The 15,750-nt window shown below is 46.1% G+C and overlaps 1 protein-coding gene and 3 non-coding genes across 4 annotated transcripts; 3 read left to right on the top strand and 1 right to left on the bottom strand.

Annotated features, from left to right (window-relative positions):
- The first annotated feature begins 2,569 nt into the window (after positions 1 to 2,569).
- Positions 2,570 to 2,763, top strand: LOC123414327. Its single transcript, XR_006614325.1, has one exon. It is a non-coding gene; the product is annotated as a U2 spliceosomal RNA (small nuclear RNA).
- Positions 2,764 to 8,385: 5,622 nt separating this feature from the next.
- LOC123414312 lies at positions 8,386 to 8,581 on the top strand. The gene has a single exon (XR_006614311.1). It is a non-coding gene; the product is annotated as a U2 spliceosomal RNA (small nuclear RNA).
- A 2,517-nt stretch (positions 8,582 to 11,098) lies between these two features.
- LOC123414325 lies at positions 11,099 to 11,294 on the top strand. Its single transcript, XR_006614323.1, has one exon. It is a non-coding gene; the product is annotated as a U2 spliceosomal RNA (small nuclear RNA).
- Positions 11,295 to 12,493: 1,199 nt separating this feature from the next.
- On the bottom strand, positions 12,494 to 14,949 carry LOC123411603 (exocyst complex component EXO70B1-like). The gene has a single exon (XM_045104568.1). The coding sequence runs from the start codon at positions 14,739 to 14,741 to the stop codon at positions 12,744 to 12,746; it is 1,998 nt and encodes a 665-aa protein (XP_044960503.1). The 5' UTR covers positions 14,742 to 14,949; the 3' UTR covers positions 12,494 to 12,743.
- Positions 14,950 to 15,750: the final 801 nt, after the last annotated feature.

Here is a 15,750-nt window from a genome sequence, read left to right as displayed (position 1 = left end):
CAAGTTTCTACAAGAAATAATAAGTTAGCCTAAGATAAGAATACTGCACCATGACCAAATCTTCCGAGAATCATTTTTTATTTCAAACTATCAAGTTACTTTCCTCTTGCATTAATAAAACTAAATAGTACCTAGCATGCTTGTCACAAGCACACACATGGCTCGCGGCCACAGCGTATCCCTACAGGCGACATGACTAACCCAACATAACAGGAAAAATCCTACAATGAACAGGGAAATCTAATGGAGAATGAGCAAATATGATACCCCAAGATCTTACGTGACATATTAGAGGCCACTACCGAACCAACAACATCCAAGCCAACATGAAAACCATCATCCTCAGCGCTCCTTCATTTTGCAGGATAGATTTTGATACATCACCAGGTGTCTCTGAGAAACAAAACAAGACCAAGATCAATACATCACACCACATGTGTGAAAATTTTGGAACAAGCAAATCTAATTCAAACAGAAAAAGAACGAGGGCCAGCTTATTCTAACAATTCTGAAACAACTCATCATTTGAAAACAGGCAAACATCTTATTATTATGGTGCATCTTATTCGTAGCCTTGCTGATGGAGGCGACTTACTTATTTGCTTCAGATTTATTTCCACCGATACACGTCCTCAATCATCATGGTACATACATCTATTAGAAAAAAATTGAAACAAGATCGTAGCATGATCAGAACTTGGACACTAAGGAGATGCAAGCATACAGAAAAAAAGATCAAGGAGGACTGCATAATCTCAATCGGAGCATGATCAGAACTTGGACCGCCGAGTTATTTGTTTTTAAAGCAAACATATAATGGATGAACTATGGGAACTAAACATAACTCTTTTGCATCAGATTGTAGTTAAAAAATGATTATAGATGATTTTCTATTACACACAACTAATAAAATGAAAAAGGAGGGGTCTACAGGAAAGGAACTTTAATGTTTCAACAGAAACTCAAACTAAAGGCCGCACACAAGATGAACCATACCTCTAAAAATTCTTCGACCACGCCAGACAGGAAGCAGCCCACAAAACAATGAAAGCGTGCACCACACAAGTGACAATTATTCATTGAAGCACTAAATGGCTTCCAAGAAGATATGTTAAAGTGTCTATCATGTATCTCAACCAATTGCCTACAGAGTTTGACTGTATAAGTACCCAAGAACAATATGAATAAATTTCAAGAAATTTTGTCATGTATATAACCAGGTAGGATTATTCTCACAAATAATCCAAATTGGCAAACTATGAGTTGAAGATGCAGATTTCAGTTTCACTAAATGACCAAAATGCATCTGTAGCTCCAACACACAAAAAGATACAACTAACCATATAAATTTGAGAATACATTACTTGTCCAGGATAAATAGGGGCCAACTATCTAGCACCAAGCCTGAACCAACATGACGCTTATCAAGTTTCTTGATCGTCTAATTTAAGGGAGAAAAAAAAGAACACATTCTATGTGAAAACTCTATTAATGTCTTCAGGTAAATGCTTCTTCGTGTAGTGAGTGTTATTTCTTCCTTTTTCCGGTGAACCCTAGCCCAGATAGCTCACCTTGGGGATGGCGGCGGCGGGCTGGCTGTACGTGGGAGGATGAGGGGCGCCGATGCCGGCGAGGGCGAGCTGACGGCGCACCACTCATGCGGCCGTTCTCCTACTCTGCTTATGCTTCTTGCTAGGGCCGATGACGAGCCGCTCTGCTCTTGTTGAGCACCCAGGGGGCGTGGAGGGGGAGACGACGGGACGGCGCATGGGCGAGCGAAGGCGGCGGGGCGACAGTGAGTGGAAGAGGAGCACGTTGCGGAGGCCGGCCTCCCATGCGCTGTCCGTCGGGGAGCACGACGCCGAGTGTCCCCGAGCGGGATCTGTAGCTTCTGCTAGCGCGGCGGCGCCCACGCGCCCGGGCCCTAGCGCCATGAGCCGCATCCATGGGATGAGGAGGCGGGGACGGGGAAAGGAGCCGCGAGGAGGGCGGGCGCGGTGGCGGCGGCACCGGGCGGTGGGGGGGTGCGCGAGAGGAGCGGTTCGCACGAGTGTGGGTGGGGTCGGGCTGGAGGGTGGGGGAACGAGCGAACGAGAGGTCGAACCTGGTTGAACCATCACGACGGCAGATCCTGCTTTAATAGTAGAGACTAGCGCGGCGGCGCCCACGCGCCCGGGCCCTAGCGCCATGAGCCGCATCCATGGGATGAGGAGGCGGGGACGGCGGCGCGAGGGGGACGGGGAAAGGAGCCGTGAGGAGGGCGGGCGCGGTGGCGGCGGCACCGGGCGGTGGGGGGGTGCGCGAGAGGAGCGGTTCGCACGAGTGTGGGTGGGGTCGGGCTGGAGGGTGGGGGAACGAGCGAACGAGAGGTCGAACCTGGTTGAACCATCACGACGGCAGATCCTGCTTTAATAGTAGAGAAAATGGTCTAGCCCAATCCAGGTGCATAAGTTGGTTGGCCGAGTGCAGCACACTCTTCGTTCTTTTCGTTTAGTACCACCTTGCCGGTTGAGAGCGGAGAAGAGGCAGAGGAAGCTATAAAAGGAGGGGCAAGGCACACTTCCAAATCATACCTTTCTCGGCCTTTTGGCTAAGATCAAGTGTAGTATCTGTTCTTATCAGTTTAATATTTGATATGTGGGCCATGTGTCCGCAACGATATTAATTTTTTTTTATGGGGGAGGGTCCACCACAGTGGCTTGCCACTGGGTCCCTCGGGTGTCGCCTGGGTGTTGCACTACAACCCAGGCAGACGCACCCCAACCAAAACTAACTTAGATTTTCCTAAGAAAAATGTTCTTATTCTTGCTGCAACCAAAGCTGACTTGAATAAAGGATAATGAATCACAGGAGAAAAGAAAAAAACAGCTGGGGAAAAATTCACCAGCGGCTACTCAGAATAACCAAGGAATAAAGGCACGCTGACCTCATCTGAACCTGTAACGAGTTCAGTTGGATAACCCAAAGCAGTGGTCGATTTAATTTTTCGGAGAAGCATGACTGGTATACCAAGCTTTAACCCAATCTTGTGACGTGGAAAATTATCAATGGCGGAAGTATAGAAATTCTAGAGTCCAAGGGTATTGAGATGCAGATTGGGCAAAGTGGTGCGGTGACAAGATAATCAACCTCAGGGTACTAACATATTCGTGGGAAAAATAAATAACTCGGTCTACTACACCCATAGAGCATAGAGGAATTGAATTGAGGTTGTGTGAAAATGGTCGCTCTACTGCCAGCTTTCATTCTTGGGGAATGACTCCTTGGCAATGCATTGTGATTGCAAGTCTATAAGTTTTTCATCATGGAGAAACTGATGAGTAGGATACTAAAATTTGAATATATCTTCCCTAATAATAAAGCGCCGATCGCTTCTGTCGTACGTCATCGGTAGTTTTGCACAAAACCCCCTCCATTTCTAGGTATTCAACCCGCATTCCCTATGTGGATCTGGAAAAAAACGTTTCCTTTCTCCCTCACTCGGTCTCCCTCTTCCCTGCTGCGAGGCTGCCGCCATGGGAGCCCGAGCTCAAAGCTCCGCCGTCGGCCACCTCGCCCCATCTCTGGCCAGATCCGAGCTGGAGCCGCTCGGATCTGTTGACCCCAACCCGGATCCACCTCGCCCCGGCCTTCTCCGGCCTCGCCTCGCGAGGGTTTGCGCTGGGGAGTCGTGTGCCGCCCACCAGCAGGATATCCCATTTGCAGCCCATGCTGTAGAAGAAAGGAGAGCTTGCCGCACGCGAGTCCGCGTCGTGGGCAGCCCCTGCTCCTGGTGGCGCCGTCGCGGGCTCACGGTGCCCGCCGCCGCCAAGAACACCAGTGGGGAAGGGTTGGGGAGCGGAGATCCGGCGGTAGGGTTTGGTGATGGCCTCGACCCGTGCAGCTTCGCGATGACCTTGTCCCTCGACGCCCACGAAGGCGAGAACGGCCATTCCTTTTCCGGCTTGGCGGTGGCTGCAGGGGCTTGGTGCGGCGCGGGGACGAGCTGCGCATCGGGGACCAAAATATCATCAGTTAAGTGTGTTTCATTGTCTTCGTACCATTTTGAGTGTTCCCCACTGTCTTGGAGAGTGTTATTTAGGACTTTAGGTGGTTATGCTGGTTGCTAAAGTAAAATGCAGTGCATTGGGGGTGAGCCATTTCTTCGTCGATGCTAGCCACATCAAATGATGTAGAAACAAGGGGAATGATCTTTCTAGCATATAAACTTATCTTTTTTAGGACATCTGAGCAGCGAGTAATATAGTAGATATGTGGCATGTTGGAACGTTGATGTTGATTTTAACTTCTGAAATTGCATTGATTGGTGCAGCCGAAATGGCATCCGCTTCATACATACGCGCCGGCGCTGCAGATACCTTTCATGGACAAGCTGCTGGATAATGGTGTTGATATCGATTTAGTTGATAAAGTAGGCTATGCTTTAATTGTTGTGATGCCTGTCCATAACCCCATCTAGGATAGTGGTGTTAATATTGGTGATGTTGCTGATACAGGATGGTTTTACTCCTCTTCACAAGGCGATAACAGGCAAAAAGGAGGCTGTCATTAGTCATCTCCTAAGAAAAGGATCAAATCCTGATGTCACGGATAGGGTATCCTTCTTGTAATTTATTTTTCTTTAACCCCATAACAAAGTAGAAGATTCTAACCAAAATTTGGAAAGTGGCGTTAACACTTTAACACTTGTTCGATGGGTTTGGTTCCTCACTAGCAACAGTGTAGGTGTAGTTTTGAGTTTAAGATTATTCCTGTATGCTGGCCTTTGAATTTAGTCTGCCCGAATTTGCAGGATGGAGCCACACCATTACATTATGCAGTTCAAGTTGGTGCCCTGAAAAGCGTGAAGCTGCTAATTAAGTACAGGGTTGATGTTAACGTTGCTGATGTCGTAAGTTGAAAGGGAGAATCTAGCATGCTTCTATTCTGAGAGAGGCAGTCCTCCGCGCAGCTCCATTGTACACTTCCCTCATGGATCTCCTTAGGTTGGATCTTTTGCAAGAGCAAGATATTGTTTAGGGTCACCACCTGTTCTCTTCTATCAGATATCACGTGTCCATTTTCTGTATTGTCAGGATATTGATTCTTGTAGAGCATAATAACAAACAAGCAAAGACAATGATCTTCAATATGATTTCTCTTGATTGTGATGAGCCTTGCATCATGACACGGTAACATCTACATGTATATAAGAGAATAAAGTAATCAGGAAATGATGTAGTTTTCCCTTAACAGTTTATTGATAGTTTAGCCTCTTAGTTCCTTCTTTTGTAGTAGTTTTTTTTGTCATCTTAAAGTTTCTTCTGATACAAGAGGCACACATTTGGGTCTGTATTTGAGAAAAAAGACTGCTATTAAATGACATGCGGAACAAACGATGGTATAACTTTTGCATCCAACTCTTCATATTCAGCGCATTATGTTTTTTCTTTTGTTCCTAAAAATCCATCACTATGTACCTTTTGAAGATAAAACGGAATGGGTATGTAAACCTTTTACAATAAATCATAAATAGTAGGTTGTTGGAACATTGAAAATAAATGTTTGGCAAATAATAAAATATTCATGATTTTTATAAAATTTCCTGTGTTAAAAAATGTTAATGAAATTGAATAAAATTTTAACAATCCAATAAATTTTTATCGATGGGAAATATCCTAAAAATTCAAAAATTGTTCGTGACTTACAAAAGAGTTTATTCATTCAAAAAATGATCATGCATTTCAAAAAATGTTTTTAAATTTAAAAAATATTTGTTAAATAAAAAAAATGTTCGTGAATTTCAAAAATTGTTCCAATAAATTTCAAAAAAATGTTCGTCAACTCAAGAAAACTGTTTTATTTTTCCCAATTTCAAAATTATCTTCCAATAGTATTAGATATTCATGAATTCAAAAAATATTCTTACTTATATAAAATGGTTATGAATTAATAAGTGTTCACTAATTTAGAAAAGTTTCACGCTTTCAAATATGTGCACGATTTTAAGAAAATGTTCAAGATTTCATGAAATTGAAAGTAATAGTGTATCCCGATGATGCAGCAAAATTTGTTCGCCCATTGAAGATTATGATCTTTTTTTTCCCGTTGCAACGTACGGGCTCTTTTGCTAGTCTCCCCTAAAAAAAAGTTGGAATATGTCTCAGGTAGGTGAACAGAGCATTTACCTCAATGTTAAACCAAAAGGGTAGGTCCTAGGGGCCCTCGGAAAAAAAGGGTAGGTCCTAGAGGCCGCTATTATAATATAACAAGATGAGACGAATTGATATCTTCGGCCCATCTTGAAACTATCAAAAGTCTAAGTCTTCACGCTTCATTGTCTTCAAGCAAACAACTTCACACACCATCATTGTCTTCAAGCAAACGGCTTCACACATCATCATTGTCTTCAATGTCTTCATACATTTTTAAGGTTGTCTTCAACGATTAAACTAAATCTTCAGGGACTTCTATCTTGCCAACATTGACCGTCAAACGGGATCTTCGACCACCGACCAAGGCCGCCGACAACATGGTGGTGACGACGAAGGAGGAGGTTGCGGACTCCCTCAACCTTCCCCTTCGACTCCCCGCGAAGACGATGACTACTTCACGACCTCTTGGAGCCGCGCCACCCCCCCCCCCCCCTCACCTTCGGCGATCGAGGACAATCTGGATTCGAATGAGACCATGAGCGAGGCCGATGTGCTTGAGGATATGCCCACAAGGTATTTTTGTTCCCTTTTCCCCTTTTCCTTTTTGGTTTGCAATTGCTTGAGAGAACAATATATGATTTGATATTGATTGCTAGGTTATTTCTTTACTTTTTACAGTGAGCAATTGCATGATGATGCCGTCGCTTCCATGGAAGAATAATTGGATGTAAGCCACACACTCGACCTCGACGATATTGCCAATTTGCCATGACAATGTCATATACCCAAAACAAGAAATGCCAATGTGGTGGACAAGATCGAGAAGAGTCAAGTAAACAAGAAGATGAGTAGGTCATGTATCTACAAGATCGACGAAGACAAATGTTTGTGTGAAGTTTGGGTCAACATCTCTCTTGATGCCACGGTCAGTGCTGACCAAACAAGCATAAATTTCAGCAAAGGACCGAGGAGTACTGCAATAACAATGTGACCATTCCCTCCAACCGCATGATCGGGTCTCTCCCTCATCATTGGACTTTGATCCAACACCAATTCAGTCGGTGGCCCATATGTGCTGAGCAAGTGAACCTTGCACGCCCAAGCGGAGTGACCATGATGAGTATGTGCACGCCATGCAATCTCTTCGCAGAGAAAGGAACAAGAGAAATTACTCTAAACCATTTACTTTATATCATTGCCGCTCGGAGCTTGATGGACATGAGATGTGGACAAGAACAAACTTTGAAACCACACGAAAGAGGCAAAGGCTGAACATCAATATTGTTGATGATGACTTGGTAGAGAACCCAACCACTCCCCATGTGCGTCCGCATGGATGAAAACATGCAAAGCATGCCATTAAGAATGGTGGTGTTGAAATATACAAAGAAGAGTTGATTGTAATGGTGGAGGAGAAAGGGCATTGGTGGCCGAATGAAAAGGGTTGGAGCATTCAAAACATTATTTAAGTTCATAAGCAAATTTTGGAAAGCTTGTTTAAAAAAATCCAAACAAAATAAAAAAAAGCGAACATTTTTTCAATTCCTAACACATGTATTTAAATTTTGAGAAATTTTAGGAAACCTGATATATATTTAAATAAATTCCTTAACATTTTTGAATATGTGAATTTTTTAAATCAAGAACATTTTTTGAATTTTCAAATAAATTTCGAAACTCAAAACATTTTTTTAAGTTATGAACAATTGTTTTTAAAAGGGAACATTTTATGAAACACCTAACAATATTTTGAAAACTACGAACATTTTTTGAATTTCTGAATAAATTTTGAAAATGGCAAGACATTTTGAAATTTCAAACTAAAAACATTGTTGAGAAGAAACATAAATTTGGAAAAGGAAATATGAAAATGAAAAGAATAGAAAGAAATAGGAAAAAGAAGAAAAACTAAAATAAAAGAAAAAACTAAAGAAAGTCAGTAAAGGAGGTTGTGAAACCTTCTGGAAGGCATTCCAAACCGGCCAGGAAAACAGTTCCCGAAACGCCCAGTGGACGTTCTTTATTCACTTATAATGGGCTGGCCCAATGTAGTTCCATCGGTCACACAATCTGTAATACTGGGCCGTGGAAGCATTGCTGCCATTGTGTTCTTACCCGGCCTGATGAAGCCCAGACGAACGAGAGACCCTCTCTGCTCTTTCGTTTCGCTTGTTAGGACCACCTCGCCAATGGATAGCTGAGAAGAGGCAGAGGAAGCTATAAGAGGAGGGGCAGGGCACACTTCCAAATCATACCTTTCTCGGCCTTTTGGCTAAGATCAAGTGTAGTATCTGTTCTTATCAGTTTAATATCTGATATGTGGGCCATGTGCCCACAACGATATTAAATTTATTTTTTGTGGGGGAGGGTCCACCACAGTGGCTTGCCACTGGGGCCCTCGGGTGTCGCCTGGGCGTTGCACTACAGCCCAGGCAGGCGCACCCCAACCAAAACTAACTTAAATTTCCCTAAGAAAATGTCTATGTTCTGGCTGCGCTAAGTCAAATTCTCAGCACCTCTTTGATTTGACCACTTGTTGCAACTAAATTGTTCCTGAAATTGTGGCTATGATGCAGCAAAGGTAAAATTGAGATATGTATGTGTACTGGAGTACAAAGATATTGAGACGCAGATTGGGCAAGAGGCAGGCCGTGCGCTTCGAGCCGACGGGGTGGCCGTCTCTAACTGGCCATCCACTCGCTCGGCAGCGCCGCCGCCCGTACGCTACGCAGGGAACAAGATGGACGGCTGGCCCGGTCAGCGCGGCGGGGCCCAACACCCTCGTCGCTTTGCCAAAAGGGGAAAGCGGGTTTGGCAGCCAAAGGGGCCACCCCCTGTGGCCGCTCCTGCGAAAGATGCCGTGCCAACAGCGCCCTGCCCGACAGGATCAGAAGCACCGCCAGCTCGCGAGCACCCATTGGCCCAGAACCCACCCACGACTGCGGGCCGGACCAACGACGATTCAAACCGCATGTCGCCTAGCGCGGGGTCGTGCGGACACATTGGACCCAGCAACGCTGTGACCAACCAGGGCGCACCTCGGGATCAGGAGGACCCCCCTCCCTGCAGCGACGTACCGGACACCCAACCAGCGGGGCCCATCTGCGCCCCTGGCATTGATCCTGTGTCAGGACAAAGTGGCGATTCGCCTGGGTCACGCCCTGCTACTGGTTTGGAGTCTTCTGCAGACTGGCCCACACGCAGCCTGGCGCGGGAGGACGAGACTAACGGTGTCTCCACCGCCACACCGGCCGGTATTGACCCCGACGAGGACGGCCCATGCGAAGGCCCGGACGCAGAAACCCCGGGTGCAAGCCCACCTCCGCTCGGGCCCCTTGCGCTACTGGGCCAGGAGCCCAGCTTTGTGGCCGAGACGCCATGCACGCCGCAGCTGATCGACGACGAGCTTGCACCTGTGTCGGCTACCCCAACGCCTGGCAAGTTCGCTTCGCCTCCGGTCACGATGCGTCGCACAGGAGTTCACTTTGTACACTATATTCATTGTCTGCCACTTGTGTCGGTTTCGGTTATAGGTACCATTTTGTTGAAAGGTCGTACGACGGTGTAGTAGTGTAAGTAGCACCCTGACCTTATTTGAACCTGTAATGATTTCCCGTCCAGCACTGAGTCCACCCAGGCCAGCGATTAGCAAGCGAGTTCAGTTGCATAACCCAAACAGTGGTCGGTATAATTTTTCGGAGCAGCATGGCTGGTACACCAAGCTTTAAGCTAATCTTTTGATGTGGAAAACTATCAATGATGGTAGAGTGTAGAAATTCTAGAGGATGCAGTAGGTCGACATCACCGGCCGATCTTGACACAGTGTCACAACTCAAGTGTTCTCTAGGGTTGTGTAATGGAGTGCCTATGAGCACGCCATGCAATCTCTTCACACATAAAGGAACAAGAGAAACTGCTCTAAACCATTTACATTGCATCATTGCCGCTAGGAGCTTGATGGACATGAGAAGTGGACAAGAACAAACTTTGAAACCACACCAAAGAGGATAAGGAACACCAATGTTGTTGATGATGACTTGGTAGAGAACCCAACCACTCCCCATGTGCGTGCAGATGGATGAAGACATGCAAAGCATGCCAATAAGAATGGTGGTGTTGAAACATACAAAGAAGAGTTGATTGTAATGGTGGAGGAGAAAGGGCATTGGCGGCCGAATGGAAGGGGTTGGAGCATTCAGAACATTATTTAAGTTCATAAACAAAATTTGAAAAACTTGTTTAAAAAAATCCAAACAAAATTTTAAAAATCGCCATTTTTTTAATTCCTAAACATGATTTCAAATTTTAAGAATTTTTCGGAAACCTGATTTTTTTTAAAGTAACATTTTTGAATGTGTGAACTTTTTTTTAAATCAAGACCATTTTTTGAATTTTCAAATAAATTTCGATACTGAAAACATTTTTTTAAGTTATGAACAATTTTTTTTGAATGGGAACATTTTATGTAACAATATTTTGAGAACGCGAACATTTTTTGAATTTCTGAATAAATTTTCAAAATAGCAAAACATTTTGAAATTTCATACTAAAAACAGTTTTTCGAAGAAACATAAATTCGAAAAAGGAAATATGAAAATTAAAAGAAAAGAAAGAAACAGGAAGTAGTAAAAAGAAGGAAATAAATAAAAGAAAAGGAAAAACTAAAGAAAAGTCAGTAAAAGAGGTTCTGAAACTTTCTGGAAGGCTTTCCAAACCGGCCCAGTGGACGTTCTTTATTCACTTATAATGGGCTGGCCCAATGCAGTTCCATTGGTCACACAATCTGTAATACTGGGCCGTGGAAGCATTGCTGCCATTGTGTTCTTACCGGGCCTGATGAAGCCCAGACGAACGAGAGGCTCTCTCTGCTCTTTCGTTTCGCTTATTAGGACCACCTCGCCAATGGATAGCGGAGAAGAGGCAGAGGAAGCTATAAGAGGAGGGGCAGGGCACACTTCCGAATCATACCTTTCTCGGCCTTTTGGCTAAGATCAAGTGTAGTATCTGTTCTTATCAGTTTAATATCTGATATGTGGGTCATGTCCCCACAACGATATTAAATTTATTTTTTATGGGGGAGGGTCCACCACAGTGGCTTGCCACTGGGGTCGTCTGTTGTCGCCTGGGTGTTGCACTACAGCCCAGGCAGGCGCACCCCAACCAAAACTAACTTAAAATTTTCGGTAAAATTAAGAAATGTATGTGTACTGGAACCAGAGGTATTTAAAGGTTGTGTGGCAAAGGACTTGCAGTTCGAAAAGAGAAGAGTGTACAAGGATATTGAGACGCAGATTGGGCAAGTGGGAAAAATAATCAACCTCAGGGTATCTTCATGGGAAAAATAAATAGCTCGGTCTACTGTCAGCTTTAGGTGTTGGGAAATGACTCCTTGGCAATGCATTGTGATTGCAAGCCTATATCCTTTTCATCAAGGAGAAAATGATGAGTAGGGTGCTAAAATTGGAATATGTCTCCCCTAAAAAAACTTGGAATATGTCTCGAGTAGGCGAGCAGAGCAGTTACCTGACTACTCAACCAAAAGGGATGGGACAAATCGATATCATCGGTCTATCTTGAAAGGGGATGCCTGAATTCCTAATCTAGTTCGAGTCCAAGTCTAATCAAGTATGTAATCTTAGCACTGTAAATAAGAGGTGTGGGTCTTTCACTAATTATCCAGATTTGCAGGTTCAACAAACCCTTCTGGTCATGTAATAGTAAAGGCTTAACCTCAACAATCTTATTGACAGGCACAAGCAATGTTGAGATAATTCAACCTTATATAGTTTTACTAGTTGGATAACAGTTCTACTAATGAAGCACATATATTGATATATACCTGCTGGCTGCTGCCTATCTTTCTTCATATGGGCGATCTAGCGAAACCCAGTCATTTTGCCAAGCCAAGTCAGAGATTTGAAAATTGAAATCACCCTGCAGGCTTACAAGCACATAATAGCAATAGTTCACTATGAAACACTTCCATTTCATTACTGCTAAAAACATATGCTTATTCATAAGATGATGCTAGAATACGTTATAGGCAATATACTGCCTTTTCGCACTTATCACATGTCAAGTAGTTCTCTAAATGAACCAGCCATTCTTAAAGCACATTCCTAAATCTAATGTTTGTCAATAAAATTGATCACTAAGTATCCACCATTTCTGATAACAAACTAATTTGACAATGAAGTTCGTTCTCATTGAACTGAATATCATATTCAAGCAACAATTCTAAATTGGTTATGCCTGCACGGGCACGGTTGAGCTAATATTGACCCCCCCTCCCCCCTGGTCAACCCAGTCGAACAAGATCACGGTGATTTTCAATGTCTTATGTAGTACCAAATGGTCAATTGCAGCTAACACATAATATTCAGAAAGAAGACCATACACGTAGAACCAATCCATGATTCCATGTACAATATTTCTTAGTGCACAGCATGCAAAAGTAGACATACAGAAGACTCTGGTTCGTATCACAGTATTGTAAAGGCTGCTAAATGAACAAATAGCCATTTAACAGATACCGTGTGTATGGAAATTCAACAAATGTAAGACCACTTTAACAAGACATACCTGAAGCCAGATCCTGTTAACTATGAACTATGTTCTTCGCCTAGAGTGGTTGGCAGACCCTGGTGAGCCCTCAAATAAATCAGACAATTGACCCTCCAGGTCCTCTGGGGTGTACTTTATGTACTTTCCTGAGTTTCTTCCCCCGTCCACTTGACTACCATATCTTCCCAAAAAAGCACGATATGCCGGAATCACATTCTCAGATATAGATATCTTCAGCTCTTCTCGGAGCTGAGGATCTGGAACTTTCCAGAGTGTCTGGTTCCTGTAAATTTCCTCAAAGGACAAGTTGAAGTTCTTGAACTTCTCCTTGATGGACATCCTAGAACCTGAATGTCCACTGCCACTGCCACTCCCACTCCCACTCCCATGTACATCGTCCCTGAGATAAGACAAAGTCTTCATCCAAGAAATCCTTAGGTAGCTCTTTGAGTATTGCCGAATCTTCCCGCTGCGCCTTCTTACCCAGTGATCACCTAAAATCTTCCCAAGCTCGGAATCCTTCACCTTCTGAACAATGTAGAGCAAATTGTTCATTGAAAATATGCACTCCAGGGCAGCATCTTCATAAAGCTTAGACTTGTCCTCCAAATTGGCCTCCAAATAACACATGAGCTTCAGAAGACGCCTTCCAAGAGGGGCCATACTCTCTAAGTGTTCCGTATCCTGATCCTTATCCTCAGGTCTTTCCAAAGCATTGCCCTCATCACCATCATCATCCAAGAGGCCATCAAGTGTCTCACTGTAAACGACCAATAACCTCAAATAGTTCATGACATACCGTGTCATTGGGTGGATCTCACCAGCCGTCATCGCCCTCCGCGACGACTCTTGCTGCAGAACTTTCCCAAACTCAAAAAGGGTACCCCTCACGGCCTCCCCAAGCCTATCAAGAATTGCTTGAACATCACTGATCACACCGTCACCGGAACTCCCGAGGCACAAATCCTTCATTTCAGGGATTACCTCGGCAAGTGCCTCGTACATATCAAGAATCCGTGAGAGCTTCTCGGGCGAGCGGGGGCACACGGCCACGGCGTCCCCAAAGTTGAGAATCTGCATAATGCATCCTTTGGTGGACTCGACGAAGCACTCCTCCCTGAGCTCGTCGGACACAGCGAGCACCTGGTCACAGAGGCGGCGCTCACCAGCAAGCAGCACGCGCACAACCGTCTTCACCCCTTGCACCCACTTCTTCATCTTGTCGTTGAGCTGCTTCCACTCCACGCGCTGCACCTCGTCGATGCTGATGCGCTCGACGCCCAGCACGGAGAGGTATTCGTCGAGCAGGTCGCGCCGGATGTTGCAGTAGGCATCTGCCAGCTCGCGCGCGTACCCCGCACGCGCCATCCGGTCGGCGATGGCCCGAAGGTCGTCGACGGCCTCGGGGCGCACGGGGTCGAACGAGTGGTCGTCGAACGGGCTGACGAGCGGCCCGCCGCGCGCGGTCTCCGGCGTGGCGTCGACGCTGTGCGGCGTGGCGGCGTCGAAGTCGAGGTCGTCGAAGGATCCGAGCGAGAGGCGGCGGAGGGAGAAGCAGAGGCCCGTGGGGTCCAGCGGCACGGCGTGACGGACCATGTGGTGGCGGAGCTCCTCCTCGAGGCGGGCCATGGCGAGCTGGACGGCGACGCCGGCCCGGCCGGCGCCCGCGCCGCCGCGCGCGAGGTGCTCGACGGCGACGTCGACGGCGGTGAGGTACTGCGCGATGTCGTCCTCGTGGGCCTCGAAGACGAGGGCCTCCGGGGTGGCGTCCCAGAGCAGGATGAGCTGCTCGGCGGCGTCGAAGGCGGCCGCGGAGGAGATCTCGGGCGACTCAGCGGAGGAGAGGTCGGGGGAGGGGAACAGGTCGGTGGTGATGGAGGAGAGGCGGTTGTCGAAGCCGGAGAGGATGCGGATCATGTCGTCGGCGGCGTTCTTGGAGGTGGCCAGGGACTTGACGATGTGCTGCGCGGCGGCGAGGACCTTGTCGCTGCCGCCGCCGCTGGTAGCGGCCGATTCCGGGGGCGGCGGGGGCGCCGCCGACATCGCCGGCCGGTGCGGATGGTGTCCGGCTGGGGATTGGTTGAGCTGAGGTAGGGTCTTGGCGCCTGCTGCTGCTGCTGCTGCTGCTGCGGCCTAGTGGATTGGAGTAGAAAGTCTTCGTTCAGTCACGGCCGCGCTGGGGGTTCTGGAAGTGCGGAAATGGGGAAATCACTTGATTGCAATCTTTGTTTTCATCAGATTTGTTCCGGCATCTTGCTCCAGAAGCCCCCCCTTCTACGGACAGAGATCAGGTGCCTTGCCCATGGCAAGTCAAGCCGCAACTTGCGGCTATGCATCTGCCACTCAAATGCTATCCAACGGACAGCACCCATCTAAAACAGAGACACCCCATACTTGACGCTCGGTCCATCCAGCAAAACACACATCAATTTTTTCAGCTCGATTCTAGTCATTGGCAATTTTCTAACCAGTTATCAGTACGAATAATTAGTTAAAAATAAAAATAAATATGTTTTTAGGATGTTTGAATTATACGGGTAGCATTGTATATTATAAGTGATCAACATTTTTCAGCCAATTAGGGCATGCACAACGCGGACCCTTAAATCCCCCGCATCCTTTCGGATAACACATTTCGAACGCGCCTTATCATGTAACTCAGCCCCGCATCCGTCGGTCGACCAATCTGAACGTTGGGCGGTGAAGTCCGCCCGTGCCTCGCCCATGGTAAGCTTCCTTGCAAAATACCCAGTCCCGCATTTGTTCAGCTGTTTGCGTTATACAAATAACATTGTATACAACTAAAATAAAAAGCATTGGATACTGAATGTAAGTGATTAGCATTTTTTAGTCAGTTAAGACATCTTCAACGCGGATCCCAAACCCCATGCATCCGTCCAGACAGCACGGTTCATAAGTGTTTCGTCATTCAACAGTCTCACATCCGTCGTCGACTGGTCTGAACATTCTTTTTTTTGTGGGCGTTCGAACCGCTATCATGCACGCGTCCGACAACCCTAGACAACCCAAAACTCTCTTCCTCGCATGCGTC

The sequence above is a fragment of the Hordeum vulgare genome, chromosome 7H, assembly GCF_904849725.1.
Source record: "Hordeum vulgare subsp. vulgare chromosome 7H, MorexV3_pseudomolecules_assembly, whole genome shotgun sequence".
In the NCBI taxonomy this organism is placed as follows: domain Eukaryota; kingdom Viridiplantae; phylum Streptophyta; class Magnoliopsida; order Poales; family Poaceae; genus Hordeum; species Hordeum vulgare.
The sequence above is the reverse complement of the archived record's forward strand: the minus strand, read 5'-3'. Positions and strand labels throughout refer to the sequence as shown.